The following is a 16,359-nucleotide window of genomic DNA, read 5'->3' on the forward strand; positions in this document are numbered from 1 at the left end:
GAATTCCGGGGCCGAAGAAGAGAGGGAGCCGAATCCCATGACTTCTCACTCCAAGGATTTTTGATCCGCCAGGAAATTCCTGTGTCTGACTCCTTCTCTCTCACCCTCCGATCCCTAACTCAACTGGCTCATGGACTTACACCACCTTAGACAGAAGGGGAAGCTTGGAGATCAGCCAGGTCCACTTTCTCACGTTTGAGACGTGGCAGGCGACAGGCAGGTCTCTTTCCCAAGGTGACGTGGTTAGAAGCCTTTCTCCTCCCCGGGGCCCCTTCTCCTCCATGTAACAGATGCTCTAGATGCTTAGTTCCATTTTAAACCACTTGTCCTAAACACCACATCTCACCCAGCCTGCAACTTTCTCCTGGTGTTGATTCTGGGTCATCTCCCACGTAGAGAGCATGCATGCTCTCCAAGGCTCCCCAGGGCCCGGCCGCCCCCAGGGAATTCGTCTCAGGACCCCCCCCCCCCCCCCGAGCCCGGACTTGCTGGGCAGGGCAAGGCTGTTAATGGCAGGAGACTATATACTGTGGGCGCTCCTGCTACATTGCTTGACCTTAGCCATCCTGGCCACCAGCTCCCCGATGGGGAGGGCGGAGAGCGTAAGCTGCGTGGAAGGAGGAAGTAGAGTTGGCGGACTTGCCAAGTGCTGCAGCCTTGATAAGAGGACTAGCGCTCCTTTGCCCTGGTTTCTGCACTCTTGCTGGGTCTATTCAGAAGCAGCCCATCTCCTGTCCCCGCAGCACACCTGTGTCATTGGAACAACGACCCTCAATGGGGGAGCCCCCTGGAAGGATGGAAGGAAAGCTGGTGCCCACTAGGGATGCTGCCTGCCATGGTCTGCCACCTGCACCTTCGGGAGTCAGGAGTTGGATGGCTCAGCGCTTGAAGAGCAAAGGAGGGAACTTGCTCCTCTCTGCCTCTCTCTGCCTGACTTTCCTGCACCTCACTCATCCCTGCTCCCTCCCTCCCCCACCTCCTCACTTTTCTCTGCTGCCACATCAACCCCCATGACCTGGTGGTCCTTCCCCAGCGAAGCCCTGCCTTGCTACTTTCTTACAAGGCACTCCCTTAGTCTCTCCACTTTGTCGCCAATTATGTCTAAACGCAGCCACCGCAGATGCTGACATTTTAAATGTTTAGTTGTTATAGTTACTTGACTAATTGCTGGCCCAACTGCCGAGCTTCTCCTGCGGGCAGGAGGGAGGGGGCAGGGGAAGAAGGGAGGCGCAGGGGCTGTCTTCACCACTCCTGGGGCCCCAGATGTTGGCAAGGCCCTGGCAAGGGTGCCTTGCCCGGGAACCAGGGGTCCCAACGCCTCCACCAGGGGCCAGGTCACCGAGAACGTGCCGGGGGCCCCTGGCCTCCATGGGAGGCCGCGAACTGTTCCCGCGCCGCTGGGACAGGGAGACACAGAGAGTCCACCCTGCAGATGCGCCACGCCGGCCTCCCGGTCCGCCCACACTCACCGTGTAGAGACAGTGAGATGGCATTTTAGAGAAACTGGGGAAGGGGGCGGACAGGAGCGCGTTTGGGGCGAAAGCAAAGAGTTAGAAGCCGCTGCCGGTTACTCACGTGCCAGATGGCGAAGAAGATGAGCGCAGCGCACAGCACCAGGGAGAGCATGTAGCAGAAAGCGGCGAAAGTGAAGGCCATGGCCGGCGGCCGGACCGCCTGCACCCAATCCCGCCACACACAGCGATGCCCCTAGAAGGCCAAGGTCCCCCTCAGCGGCCGCGCTCCCTCCAAACCGGACCAGAAGGGAGCCGCGCCGGCACCCTCCCCGGCAGGCCAGCGGCTGGGAGGCGGCGCGCCACGCGGAGACTCCAGGTCAGCGAAGCCACAGGCGCCGGCGACCCGGGAGGCCAGCCCGCCCGCACGGGCAGGGCCAGGTGCCCCGAGCGTCGTTGGCGGGAACTGTCTCCCAATGTCCGAGATCAGATCCGCGGAGAAGTCCTGCAGATGGCTGCCGGCCAGCGGACCCCTCCGGACCAGCGCGGCGCGGGGTGCGAGGGTGGCGCGGGCTCCCGACGCCGGGAAGAGCCCGGCGCTGTCCGCTCCGAAGCTGAAGCGGGGAGGCGAGCGCCGCTCAGGACCCTCCCACGTCCAGGGGCGGGGGCGGGCGCGCTCCAGCTCCCCCCGAACCCCGGAGCCCGCACGGCTTCCCCCAAACAGCAGCTCCTCGGGGCGCCGGAGAGCCAGGGCCCCTCGGACCTGAGCTCCGAACGCCGCTGCCAGGGCTGCTGTGCGCCCCCGGGACCCCAGCTGCGGCCCTGGCCGGCCGGCCTCGGTCACCCAAGTTCCCCGAAACTAGGGACCGGACTGGGGAGGGCACGGGCCCCGGCCCCGCGGAGTGGCTGTCGTGCGGGATCTCAAGGACGAGAACTGCTGGCCGCGGAGCCCATTCCACCTGCTGCTGCCGCCGCCTCGGCCGCTGCGCGCACGGATGCTGCTCGCCGGGGGTCCCCTCCCTCGCGGCGCCCCACCCTCGGCTCCAGCGCGGCGAGCACGCCCTCCCCGCGGGCGGGGACTGCGGCGCGGGGGCTGGGGAAGGTGGGCGGCGGGGCGCTCGGCGGCAGATGTGCGCGCAGGAAACTGAGGCCGGCGGCGCCAGGAGACCGCGCTGCGCTGGGGCGGGAGGACCGGGGACTTTTTAAACACGTGCGTCGGGAGGAGGTGGGAGGCTGCGGAAGGGTACGGTGTACACCTCGCGCCCAAAGGCGTCAGCCGCCCCTCCCAGCTCTCGCAGCGTCGCCCGAGTCGGAAACGTGGAGGCGGAGGGGGCTGGTCTGGCGTGGGTCGGGGATCCAGGGCAGGACCTTGGACCCCAGGGTTGCTGGGTTCTCCCAAACTGGGGTGCTCTTAGTGCTCAGCGCGGCTTCCCGCCCCTGTAGAATTCTCCTGGGGCTCGTTCCCTCGCCTCCCCCCCGCCCCCCATCCCCTTTCCCCGCCTCTGACCTTGGGATGGGAACCGAGCGCCTGCCCTGTTCTGGGCTGAAGAGGCAGCAGCGAGGGCTCCGTGGTCCCGGTGTTGGTGGAGTGGAACTGTCCCAAGCACGTACTGCTGGAGTCAGGCCCCTAGGTAGCTGCACGTTTCTTAACCTCGGGTTCTTCATCGGAAAAGCCGGGATAAGAACACTACAAACCCACTTAAAGGCTTAACCTAGCACAGAGCCTGGCACTCGGCGCACGTCCGATCAGTGGTAGGCCTTACTATGCGCACCCTTGGCCCCAGCGCCCGGCATCTTGGCCTGCACGCAGCCTGCCTCCTGGGTGAGGGATTTCTTACAGGGCAGTGAACGCCGCGACGGTCATTCCAGACGGAACTCGGGTTTCCGGTGAGTCCGGAGATGTGGGAAGCAAGGAGAACCATCCTGGGAAGGGATGGGAGATCCGGGTGGAGGACACCACCGCTTTGGGCTTGGAGTGAATCCCTGTCTCTCGCGCTGAATAGGCACTAAATAAACAGACGATGGGCGTTCCTCGCGGTGCGCTGGGTGCACGGTTCACGGGTGGGGTTCCAGCGGCTGGAAGAGCTGGAAGGCAGACATTACAGAGAGCTCGCCGGCCCTGCGCCTAGCGAATGACAGACTCAGAGGCAGGTCTGCAGACTGTCCACTACGCCCCAACGTGCCTGCGACTGTGCGGCTGGGCCTCCAGGTTGGAAGCTGGGTCCCTTTCCGTGGGAAGCGGAGAAACTAGAGCAAATCCACTGGCTACTGACAGAGCGGTCAACAGGTGAGCATTTAATTGCCCCCGGGTCAAGATCGGCTACATACGTAGCTGCACCAAAGCGCAAGTTGAAAACGCAGGGCTGTCTTTTGTTGAAAAATTATTAAGAATTTCAAGATAGCAAGAGCAGAGCGCCAAGCCAACTGTGAGGCCCTCCTGAGTACAGGAGCCCGGGCAACTGTAGAGGTTGCACACCTGTCAATCAGCCCTGCTCTGGGTATACGCCTTACCACTCTCTCTTTTACTTAAATCGTCTGTCTTCCGGGAGAAAGCCACGGAAGTGAGGGATTCCATTTCTCAGAGGGGAGCACAGTTCCTACCCTATTACATGCTTCAGTAGAGCGGGTTCTTTCCCTGATATGACAGGAAACCAGGACAATCCGTTCAGGGCGGGTATAGCAGCTCCATGGCACCGTTACTGTCCCCATCGCCTCTGACCTTCCTGGCTTGCTATCCTGAGCCTGTGGGTTTGGTTCTCTTGGTCACAAGAAGGCTGCTGCACCTCCAGGCATCGTGTCCATGTGGCAAACAGGAAGGGGAAAAAAAATAGAGCCCCCAGGTTTCAGCTCACGAAGACATGCCTTTGGGAGAGAGTAGAGGGAGACCTCCCCAGGGATCGCCTACATCTCACTGGCCGGAACTCTGGTACTTGGCCGCCTCTACCTCACTGCGAGTTTTTTTTAAAGGTGTAGAAAAAAATGAGTATAGTGACCATTCACCTACGTATCACCCAGATTCAACAACGGTTAAAAGGTTTTGCCCAAAGTACTTCCCGGGTCCCCAAAATTGCTTTTTACCACTGGTTTGTTCAAACCAGGATCTGAAGCTGTCCCCTTCACCCTTCACCCCCCAGGACACTTTAACCTTTTTCTTGCATATAATTTACTCAACAATATATATTTCTAAGTTGGATGTCTGCCATTGACACTCAAGACCAGTGATGGCGAACCTTGTGAGCTCGGCATGTCAGCATTTTGAAAAACCCTAACTTAACTCTGGTGCTGTGTCACATATAGAAATTTTTGATATTTGCAACCATAGTAAAACAAAGACTTATATTTTTGATATTTATTTTATATATTTAAATGCCATTTAACAAAGAAAAATCAACCAAAAAATGAGTTTGCATGTCACCTCTGACACGGGTGTCATAGGTTCACATCACTGCTCTATACGGAGCTCGACGACCCTGTTCACTGGGGGCCCGCGTGGTGCTGGGCCTGCCCTCGTACACCTAAGGCGGCATTGTCGAGGTTCGGGCTGTTTTTGAAATAACTAAGATCTAACTGCAGCCCTTCTTGCTTGGGTAGCGGGGAATTCAGTATCCGCTTCACTGGCTCCGCACAAGGTCGGGCACAGTTCTGGGGCTTCCGCAGCACAACGCACTGGGCAGTTCCTCCCTCTGCCTTGGTCATTGTCTCCACTGGCTCCTGGTGAGATGTCCCAGCTTTCACCTCTGACCTCCTGCCCTCTCCTAGCTGGAAACCAGGAAGCCCCATGCCAGGCTCCAGCCTCCCTGGGCACCACACAGCCATGTCCCTGAGGCCTTGCCTCCCCTACAGTCACTGGCACAAAGCAGGGTCTGGGTCGCCTCTCCCCAGAGCCCCGACCTCAGCCTCTTTCCAGTCTGCAGGAAACCGCTTCCTGCTTTCCCCTTGCTGTTGGCAAAGCCACTCTCTCTCCTTCCAGAATCTCTCCAAAACCAGAAAGAACCTTTGACTTCAAAGATCTGCTTTCCAGCTCATAATTTATCCAGCCAATATTTATTAGTATAATAGCAGTGACTGTGGTCATACTGGAAGATTTCTGTTTTGACTGGTAAATAGTATAATGATTATGGTAGCCAATAGCAAAATGAATAATTAATTAAAATTCTAAATTGAGCCCATTCATTCAGGCTGTCATGGGCTGTCACAAGGGCCATTGATAAACAGGCCCCTCATGTGCACATTTACCACAAAGCACACCAGGCCGTTCACATCTGGTTTCTCACTAGACTGAAGTCATGTAGATGCCACTTGTTCTACATAATTGTTACTTTTACTGTATTTGTGCACTGTAATTCTTGTGCAAGTAGTAAGTGTAGTGTTTCAACATTCCTGAACTTAAGAATTTATCACTAAAATATTAAAAACAAACTGGAAGAAAAGACAACCAAGTGTGGATACACTTATTAATGTCTCATTTAAATATCAGTCCCCAATATTCTGAGTTTTCAGAGAATAAGTGATGATCTATATATATAAAAAGCCTGTGACCAGAACACCAGAACTACTGGTCGCTATGACGCCCACTGCAGCTGGCCAACCAGCCCAATCGAGGGCGGGGCCGGTAGGCCAACCTCCAGTGTCCCCCGCCACCAGGCTGGCCAGGCCCCACCTGTGCATGAATTCGTGCACCGGGCCTCTAGTATTAATAAGGGGAAAAAACCTAGAGTGCTTTCTGCTACTGTACAAAGTCCAAATTGCCTGAACATCTTTTGCATTGCACAAGAATCAGACAAAATCAGACAATGCTTTTTATTTCTTCAATACAAAATAATTTGATTATTTTAACAAAAATTATGAGTGTCTCATCAATGCTAGGAATGTAAATATGGTATGCAGATGGTGCTCAGAATTGGTTGTTAAAAGACTTAGATATTCATCATAATAGCAATCATGTTCTGCCAAAAGTTCATGGTTTAATAAAAAAAAATTGTAATTATCATTGAAACAATCCAAACAACACAATAATGCATTTGAAAGAACACAACCTTTTAAATTTAGAAATGTGCACTGACTTCAACATAACCCATAAAATAGGAGTAAACATTTTGAAAATTAAAAAAGAATTTAGAGAATTAGCCTTAAGAAACAATATTCTAATAGTGATATCTATACGTTCTGTGGCTTTACAAGAAATAAGTGTTTCTGTTAAACCAATTTAAGAATCAATAAAAGTAAAAAAAAAAAAAAAAGAATCAATAAAAGTAATTTAGCACATAAAGATAAGTAAAAGAAACTGTATAGCAGCACAGGAATATGATATGCCACTTGAAGCAAAGAAATTATAAGTCCTAAGCAAGCTATTACAGTGTCTAGTAAATTATGTAAAATGACTGATGGCAAATGTAAAAGAAGCATAATTAATTTTTAAGTGGTTTCTATTTATTAATTCCTGCAACTTTGCCAAATGATGTTTGCAGATCTCCATGGATTGGAGGTGATTAGAATTTAATAAAAATCAATCCGACTCATTAAGCATGATGTTCCATGAGGACAGGAGGCCCAGCCAGCCCCAGCTCTCCCCATCATGCACCTGGGGCGCCATACATAGCGGGGGGACCGTGTTGATCGGCTCTTCCAGCCCCAAACCCACAGGTAAGTGCAGCCAGTGCCACATGGAGCCAAGACAGCGCCCAGCTAAGCCCAGACCACAGCTCAGTCATGAGCAAATAAAGGGTGGCTGTTGCTTTAAGCAACCAAGCTTGGGGGCTCTTTGTTAGGCAGTGACAGGCAACTGCGAATGCTCTTCATTCACCAAGTGACCCCTTTAGTTTGGCCCCCACTGTGGACAGAACGCATGGCTTCTGGAAAGGGGACGTGTGTAATGAAGCAAACTGTCCCAGCGCTTATAGGTAAAACGTGCCTCCCGATCCTGTACCTCCATTTGCTCTCATTCCTAAAGCCTCCCAACACCTCCTCCAGACAAGCAGGGACATAAAGGTCTGGGGGTGAGGCAGGTTGCAGTGTCCGGCCAGCCGGGCCAGGCTTGGGCTCCAGGGGTCACTGGTCCCTGGGCTGTACAGCAGTTACTACCCTGTTTGTTTGGGGGGTTTTATGGTAAAATATACATGACATAAAATTTACCACTTTAATCATTTTTAGGTGCAGTGGTATTAAGCATATTCACATTGTTGTGCAACCATCACCATCATTTATTTCCAGAAATTCAAACTCTGTACCTATTAAACAATAAGTCCCCATTTCCCCTTCCTCAGCCCCTACACACCACCATTCTACTTTCTTTCTCGATGAATCTGACTACTGTAGATATCTTACTTAAGTGGAATACCACCCTGTCTTATAACTCAACTCTTTACATGTCTATCTCCCTCTACAAACTGGGAAGCCCTTGACATTAGAGACTCTTTCTTATTTGTCTTTGAATCATAGCTATCCTCACTGTGTCTGGCATATAATAGGTGCTCAATATGTGTTTGATGGATGGATGGATGAGTGGATGGATGGATTGATGGATGGATGGATGAATAGATGAGTGAGTAGATGGATGGAAGGATGGATGGATGGATGGATGGATGGATGGATGGATGGATGGATGGATGAGTGGATGGATGAGTGGATGGATGGATGAATAGATGAGTGAGTAGATGGATGGAAGGATGGATGGATGAATGGATGGATGGATGGATGGATAGATGGATGGATGGACGGATGAGTGGATGGATGATGGATGGATGGATGGATGGATGGATGGATGGATGAATAGATGAGTGGGTAGATGGGTGGACGGATGGATGAGTGGGTGGATGGATGGATGGATGGATGGATGGATGGATGGATGGATGAGTGGATGGATGAGTGGATGGATGGATGGATGAGTGGATGGATGAGTGGATGGATGGATGAATAGATGAGTGCGTAGATGGATGGATGGACGGATGATGAGTGGATGGATGGGTGGGTGGATGGATGAGTGGATGGATGGATGGATGAGTGGATGGATGAGTGGATGGATGGATGAACAGATGAGTGGGTAGATGGGTGGATGGATGGATGAGTGGATGGATGGATGGATGGATGGATGGATGAGTGGATGGATGAGTGGATGGATGAGTGGATGGATGGATGAATAGATGAGTGGGTAGATGGATGGGTGGACGGATGGATGAGTAGATGAGTGGATGGATGGGTGGATGGATAGATACATGGACAGGTGGATGAGTTGATGGATGGATGCAGTTGTTGCAGTCTAACTGGTACTGCAGTTGACTTACACAAGTTGCCCCACTGGATGATGAGAAAATGCAGACAAGGACCATGTCTACCTTTCACTTATTACTTCAGAGCACGTACTACTCTGTAGGCACATGTATAAGCAGGGCAGAGCCCAACCTGGAAGGCGCTCAGAATCTAACAGAGTTGCACGGAGCCAACCATGACTTTGATAAGAACAACAACAGAAGAGTGTAAATGTCATGGAGGCAGCTAGCACAAGGCTCCTGACATCATGTGTATTCAACAGACATATTTTCTACTAAATTGAATCAGATGGCAAGCTAGTCAGAAACTTTGGGCTGAAATTCCCACTTTCAAGCTGTGCTGGCTTTCCATAAGTAAGTTCACCTCTCCCGTTCCTGCAATGTGCATCAGTTCTGACATGAAAGCCAGGTAAGAGCCAGCGTGACCTGTGCAAGCAGGAAAAGGCAAAGGTGGAAGCCACATTTTCATCAAAGAAGTAGGAGGGGGGGAGTGGGGGGGACAGAGGAGGGTCTCTAACCACAGAAGTGCCGATCTCAGAGAGTCCTTGGGTGAGGGAGGCAGAGTAATGGGACGCAGCTTCCTGCTTGTGTTCCTAACTCGTCTTAATGTCATCTTCCCACGAGTGCTGCCTTCTGCGGAAATTAAGTGATTTTCCTATTATTAGCACCGTTAGGCAGGCACTGTCAACAGATCACAAACAATGAGCCTTTGTTAGAGACGCCCCATTTCGTTCTGGGCCCTGGCTCCTTCCACCGCTGGAGGCGTGGCATCTATTTTAACAGGACTGCTGAAGAGGCAGCTGTCCTGTCAGGGGAACTGGTCTCACTCAGAAACTGCTGAGCATTTGGGGCAGCTGAGTGGTGCATGCTGGAAGTCTGGAATGCCCACCAGCCTCCCAATGCCAGTCTAAAACCCAGCTCCTCGACTGGGCCCTTTATCCTCCTAAAATACTGGCAGCGAATGCCTCCGCAGACAGGACTGGCGCCATAAAGAACAGGATAACTCCGTGATGCCATTATATTTATATGTTTCTATTTGCTAATTCAGAGAGCCTAAGCTTTTCCATCAGATGTGAAATATCTTCCCGGGCCTCCACGTGCGAGAGTGTGTGGGCCATTCTTAACCACAGTGTCAGGCGTCCTGGGGAAAATCTGAGGCTATTAAACTCAGCCCCACAGCTAATGAGTCTGTAACTCACAAGATTAATGTTGGATCTAATTTTATGGAGTCTGAACATTACCGCCGTGTTTCCTTCCCTCCCAGGTCCTGGCTCCAGCACGCCCAGAGAGCTCCTCTGTGCTCATTCAGTTCCGCTCTCCTTATCTCCCACCCCTCTGTGCCCGGCCACAGTGCCAGTGTTTAAAGGCTCTGTCACTTAATCACTCCTTTTCCTCAGTTCATTTAAAGAAGGTCTGAGAGCATTATAAAGGTCAGAGTGTCTGTGCACATGTACACATGCACACAGTGTCTGTATGCACACACGCACGCCGTGTACACACACATGCACACATGCAGTCTGTACACACACATGCACACATATACAAAGTGTACACACATGCACAGAGTGTACACACACATGCACATATATAGAATGTACACATGCACACAGTGTCTGTACACACATGCAGTGTCTGTACACACGCATGCGTGCATGCACAGTGTACACACATGCACAGAATGTCTGTACACAAATTCACATATACACTGAGTATCTGTACACATATACACATGCACACATGCACACAGTGTCTGCATGCACACAGTGTACACACATGCACAGAGTGTACACACACATGCACATATATAGAGTGTACACATGCACACATGCACACAGTGTCTGTACACACACATGTGTGCATGCAGTGTACACACATGCACAGAATGTCTGTACACAAATGCACATATACACATGCACACATGCACACAGTGTCTGCATGCACACAGTGTACATGCATGCACAGAGTGTACACACACATGCACATATATAGAGTGTACACATGCACACATGCACACAGTGTCTGTACACACACATGTGTGCATGCAGTGTACACACATGCACAGAATGTCTGTACACAAATGCACATATACACTGAGTATCTGTACACATATACACATGCACACATGCACACAGTGACTGCATGCACACAGTGTACACACATGCACAGTGTACACACACATGCATATATGCACAGAGTGTCTGTACACATGCACACACTGAAAGAAGCTCTTTGACATTTGAACAAAAAGTTCTCGAAGCTTCATCTGCATGAGCACCAGATGTCACACGAGCCCACCAGATAATGACAGCAAATGCCCATGTTTCTGGGAAGGCAGTTGAGAAACAGTGGTTATGAATAACCAAGGCTGATTGCTCACTGGGGCCCAGGCCCCGGGCAGGCACTTCTATCTCCTTTAATGCTCACACTACAAGGTGGGTGATCATCACCATCTTACCAATGAGAAGACACTCAGAGAGGCCAGGCACGTACCTGAGGCCACACAGTGAGTGGCGGGACTCGTGTCCAGATCTATCTGACTCTACAGCCTGAGCTCTAACCCCCAGAGGTGGAGGCTGGGGGTGCCGGCTTCCTGGACAGACTGAAGAACCTGGCAGCTAAGCCTCTTCGAAGACAAGTGGTTGTTTCACAGTTTAGTGCCTGGGAGCTATAAAACACAAGCTTGCCAATGGGGACCGCGCCAACCTTTATGTCCTGGCGTGCAGGGCAAGGAGTGGATGCCAACATAGTTGGGCCTGATTAGTCTATGGTCTCTCTTGAGCCTTTGAAACAAGCTTCCAAGAAACCCAACTCCCCAGTGAGTCCCAGCTCCTCACATGGACCATTGGTAAGGCCCAGAGGGACAGAGACGCTGGGCAACTTCGCCAAAGACACGCCACTAGTAAATGGAAGGGTCAGGATTCACACCCAGACAACGTGATCACAGAGCTGGTTCCCAGAGCCCACACTTCACAAGGGGCCTGGACTCATGGCCCAGAGTCGTGTCCATCGTCGATGACTCCACAGTTCAGCGAGATCGGTGGCGGGGAAAGAGGGGAAAGCTGACAGAAGCCACGCCTGGAAGAGCAGGTAGGATTCAGGGAAGGGAAGGGAGGGGGGCAGGGTGCCGATGCACATGCTACTTCATTGATCACTGAGCAGGTCTGTTCGGCTCTGAGTTGACACAGGAAAGAGATGATAGTAAAAGATAGGTTTGGGGGCCCTGAACGCCAACCTGGATTAAATTCTAGAGACTTCAAGGAGTTCACGTCTACCTTTTCCAATTTGCCTCCCACGTCATGATTCTTTGCATTAACTGTAGGGAAGGGGATGTCTCTGCAGCGAGACCTGCAAATCTGACAGGAAAATGCAATGCATGAAGCCCCAGCAGTGCCTCAGCCAGGGCCCGTCCCCCGGGAGGGGCAGAGAGGGGAGGGCCAGCGGCATGGAAAGGGAGCCTCTGGGGCACACGTACACCCCATGCTCATGGATAAACGAGAGCAGTGGCAGCAAGAGGGTAGGACGTTACAGGGGGAAACCACGAGAACCAATAATCCAAAAATCTATAGTAATAATAAAAGCATAATATCTAATTAGACCGGACATCCTCCCAGACAAAGCCAGGGCTGCGAGGGAAGCCTGGGTCCCGGGTGCCAGAGGGAAGCCGGTGCTGGCAGCCGGGGGAAGGAAGGCCTACTCTTGCACGAATTTCGTGCATTGGGCCTCTAGTCTTTTATAAGGTCAGATGGTGGAATTTGGGCTTCAATTATTTATCCATTTATTGAGAAAACATGTATTCATGATGTACCCAATGCCAAGTGTTGTGTTAAGATTTAAAAGCAAATACTCTGAGCCTGGCTGGCGTGGCTCAATGGTTGAACATTGACCTATGAACCAGGAGATCACAATTTAATTCCTGGCCAGGGCGCATGCCCATGTTGCAGGCTCAATCCCTAGTGTGGGGCATACAGGAGGCAGCTGATCGATAATTCTCTCATCAATGATGTTTCTATCGCTCTCTCCCTTCCTCTCTGAAATCAATAAAAACATGTTTTTTTTAAAAAAATAAATAAATAAAAGCAAATATTCTGATACACTGGTCATACTCAGACCTCCCAGGTGAACAGTTAGGTCCCACTGGCAAGCCCGCACGTGGGAGCAGCTGGAGAGCCATCCCCCCACATCCCCCCCCCCCAAAGGGAGTCCCTTCCGGGGGTCTGGGCAGCTGTGTATGTGCATGATCTGAATTTTAAATCATTTCTCCTCCCCGAAACTTGAGTTTGGGGAAGAGATATCACTTTAGCCTACAGATTAGCCATCAGAGAGAACAGTGTCCAAGTGTCGCCAAGCAATCAGCGAGCAGCCCAGCCCAAACCTTCCGAGAGTCGGCTTTGAAGAGAGGCCGCAGCCCTCAGCTCGCCCAGGACAAACTCACTTTCGCCTGCACACGGAAAGGCAGGCGACGCCTAATTCACTGAATCCTGTATATTCCCTCTCGTCTGAGGAGAATAAGCCATTATTTCTACTCAGAGTGTAGAAGTCTAATAATGCCGATGAGTTATACCTCCAAGTGCCCTAGAGCACGCTGGGAATTCAGTGACCTGCCACAGAGCCTGTGGACAGCAACGTCCTGAGCTTCTGCCCCGTAGAGCTCCTCAGCTGCCCTAACGTCCGGCCAAGGTGAGGCGACAGCAGGTCCAAACCGGGAAGAGGAGGTTTCGACGGGAGCATTGTGGGGTTTCTGAACAGCAATAATTGTGCTCGCTCAGCCACTTCCATCTCCGGAGCTCAGGCCTTTAATCAGTTCTCACGGAGATCTGGAAAGTTGATCCCCTGGAAAATGGCTCCCCAAAAAGTGGGTCAGGGAGAAGCTGGCGGCTTGGCCCAAGGCTTACCGCAAAATCCCCCTGAGAATTGAGGGCAGAGGTTTCCAGTAGGTTCCATGGCCCGAGAAGCCTGCCCTCCTCCTTAAGTTACCCAGGGGCTTTCCGAAAGTCTCCGCATCACCATAAACTCAGGTGTGGTTGAAAGGGCTTGTCATGAACAACAAGACCTCCATTTCCCCTTTATGGCTTAGAAGCTATTTCAGGAACTAAGGAAAAGAAACAAATATTGTAACAAAAGATGCTCCCATTGCTCTCTCATCACTCAGGAAATGCCAAGGGGTCCTGGGGCCTGTGAGCCAGAAATCGCGGATGAAGACCAAATGTATATTTCTTATGATAAATCCCAATATCACTTCACCCATCCCTCCACCCTTGAGTCAGGAATTCGGTGTGTGACAATGGAAACGGGGGACTTTTAGGAATGAAAGAGCTGCACTTCGGTTTAATTTTGCCAGAACTCTACCTGGCACACGGCTGCGTGGGCTACAGAAGCACATATGCGGACACCTGAAGGGACTGTCATATGCGTCTGTATTTACAGCATCAGCAGCGTGCCCGGCATATGGCAGGTGCTCGTTATATGTGTGTCGCATGACTGTGGGGGTCTGGAAGGCTTCGTGATAGAGGTGACATTGAGTCAGGCCTTGAAAAATCACTGAGGAGGACTGTGACTGAGGGCAATGGGCAGGAAAGGCATGATAAGCAAAGGGCAAAAGAACAAAGGCATGGAGGTGTGGCAGAGAGCAGCGCCTGCAGGAATGGGGGGAAGGCCGGCAAGGTAAGCTGCGGCGAACCCTGAAGGGGGCTTGATCGATATGCCAGAGAGCTGGGATTTTCATAGGAAGGAAGTAGATGGGTGACTCAGGTTGAAAACAGTGTGCTTCCGGTGTTGTCATATAGATTAACACTTTGTTGGCCTGTACCAGATTCGGGGGGGAAGCCAGCATGGTTGAGGCTCTTCCCTGACCTCTTGAGACATGTCAGCAGGTGCAGCTGAGTCCTTCCCATTCCCAGACATGGCCCTGGGTCCTATCCTCATAGACTTCCTGCCAGGCCAACCCACAGGGACATTTCTGAGACCCCCGTGTCCTCAGCTTACACGGAGGCTGAGGGAAACAACACACAGCCAGTCAACGAGGCCGCAAACTCGGAACAGTCCAAAGAAACGCGTCGCTACCGAGAAATGCTTCGTTTTTTCCAAAATGGTCGCTGCAAATCAAAATGCTGAATCATGTACGGCCAAAATAATAATAATCATCAAATGATAAGTACGCCTGTTCATCAGATGTGAGTTCTGCCATCCTGATGACTACCATGTGAACGTTTTCCCCAGTCTTTGTTCCATGACAAAAAGGATCAGCTTCCCGAAAAGGAAGGGCTGACATCAGCACTTTTTCTCTTCCTTTTAATGAAACATTGCCTTGGTCTGGCATAAAGGGCTCGTGATAGCACCAGTTATTTTGTTTTTTTTCCTGGTCCCCAAAGAAGGCTTAGATCCGGCTTGTTGAAGATCAGGAAGTACCTTGCTAACGTCAGTATCGCCAGGCATAGCATTGTCTCTGAGTGTCCCATTATTCTAAGGACGTTCAAGGACACATCAGACGTGCAGTGCTCAGCGAGGTCATGTGCCTCTATGCGAGAGAAATGGGAGGATTTTTTTTCCTATGCCATTGCCCTGTTCATCATGCCTCTGTTTTAAATGAGAAAACTGGATACAAACAGAGCCGGAAATTCTAATAAAATAGTTTTTAAAACATTAATAATGACGGTAATGTCAGCGATACCAGTGTACAAAAAAAAAATCTCTTTTAAAAACTATCCACTAAATCTAATGGAAAAAAAATAAACTGACAAAAAAAATAGATTCAGGGACATGGAAGCATAAAACAGACTGATGAATCTCAGATTAACCAAAGAATTTATATGCATATATGCATAACCCATGGACACAAACAATAGTGTGGTAGGCTTGGAGGGTGGGGCAGGAGAGGGATTGGGGGGGGGGGGGTTAATGGGGGGGAGGAGACATCTGTAATGTTTTGAACAATAAAGATAAATTTTTAAAAAACATAGAATATTAATCTTATAGTGCCAGAAAGACCTTTGAAATGAGATCTTTTTTTATTTTATTTTAATTTTTTTTTAATCCTCACCTGAGGGTTACAAGTGAGGCTCATGCGGTCATGCAGGAGTTGGGGAGCCCAGCATGAGCAATCCAGAAGGTACACAGACTGCAGGATGCAGTCCAGAGCATCACGGGTATGGGAGCAGGGAGAGCTCTAATACCAAGTCACGTCCTCATTCTCCTTTTACGAAGTCTTTTCAAGTTGAGCCCTTCCTTTCCCTCTCCACCGCCACTGCCCTGAACCCAAGCTCCACTACACTGAAAGTAGGCTATTGCTATCACCTCCTGTTTCAGGGTATGTGTTTTTTAACCAGGGAATGAAACAAGATGGTTGAAAAGCTTTTTCCAAACATGGATTTCCGGGGCTCCACACCACACCTCCTGAAATGGAACCTCCACTGGCAGCAGAGGGTGGTGGGGGGAGCGGCCTGGGCAGTTTAAAATGCTCCACAGGGGTCTAACCCACCTCCGCATGGCACAGCCTCCCCAGTTAACCTCCGAAAGCACCTCTTTGATGATGTCCAAAACCATCAGAAGCTCCCGGTACGGAACAAGATAGTTGCCAGTTGGTTCTCACCCACTGCTCCCCAGGTGCAATTCAGACCTGCTCCCTCCCTCTTCGGTAGCTCAGCCAC

At 51.2% G+C, this 16,359-nt stretch overlaps 1 protein-coding gene across 12 annotated transcripts in view; it reads right to left on the reverse strand.

Annotated features, from left to right (window-relative positions):
* The window catches only part of CNIH3 (cornichon family AMPA receptor auxiliary protein 3), a 121,332-nt gene that overhangs the window by 38,945 nt on the left and 66,028 nt on the right, over nt 1-16,359 (reverse strand). Inside the window, exon 1 of one of the 12 annotated variants that reach the window (XM_036354818.1) lies at nt 1,576-2,500. The exons of 10 other annotated variants lie outside the window; for them this stretch is intronic. In XM_036354818.1, coding sequence (XP_036210711.1) covers nt 1,576-1,656 — 81 coding nt within the window. In that variant the 5' untranslated portion in view covers nt 1,657-2,500. Of the gene's footprint in view, nt 1-1,575; nt 2,501-9,232; nt 9,350-16,359 lie in introns of those variants that run through there. One more of the 12 variants, XR_004975023.1, reaches the window with a different exon arrangement.

This window comes from Myotis myotis, unplaced genomic scaffold (genome assembly GCF_014108235.1).
Source record: "Myotis myotis isolate mMyoMyo1 unplaced genomic scaffold, mMyoMyo1.p scaffold_m19_p_21, whole genome shotgun sequence".
Lineage (NCBI taxonomy): Eukaryota > Metazoa > Chordata > Mammalia > Chiroptera > Vespertilionidae > Myotis > Myotis myotis.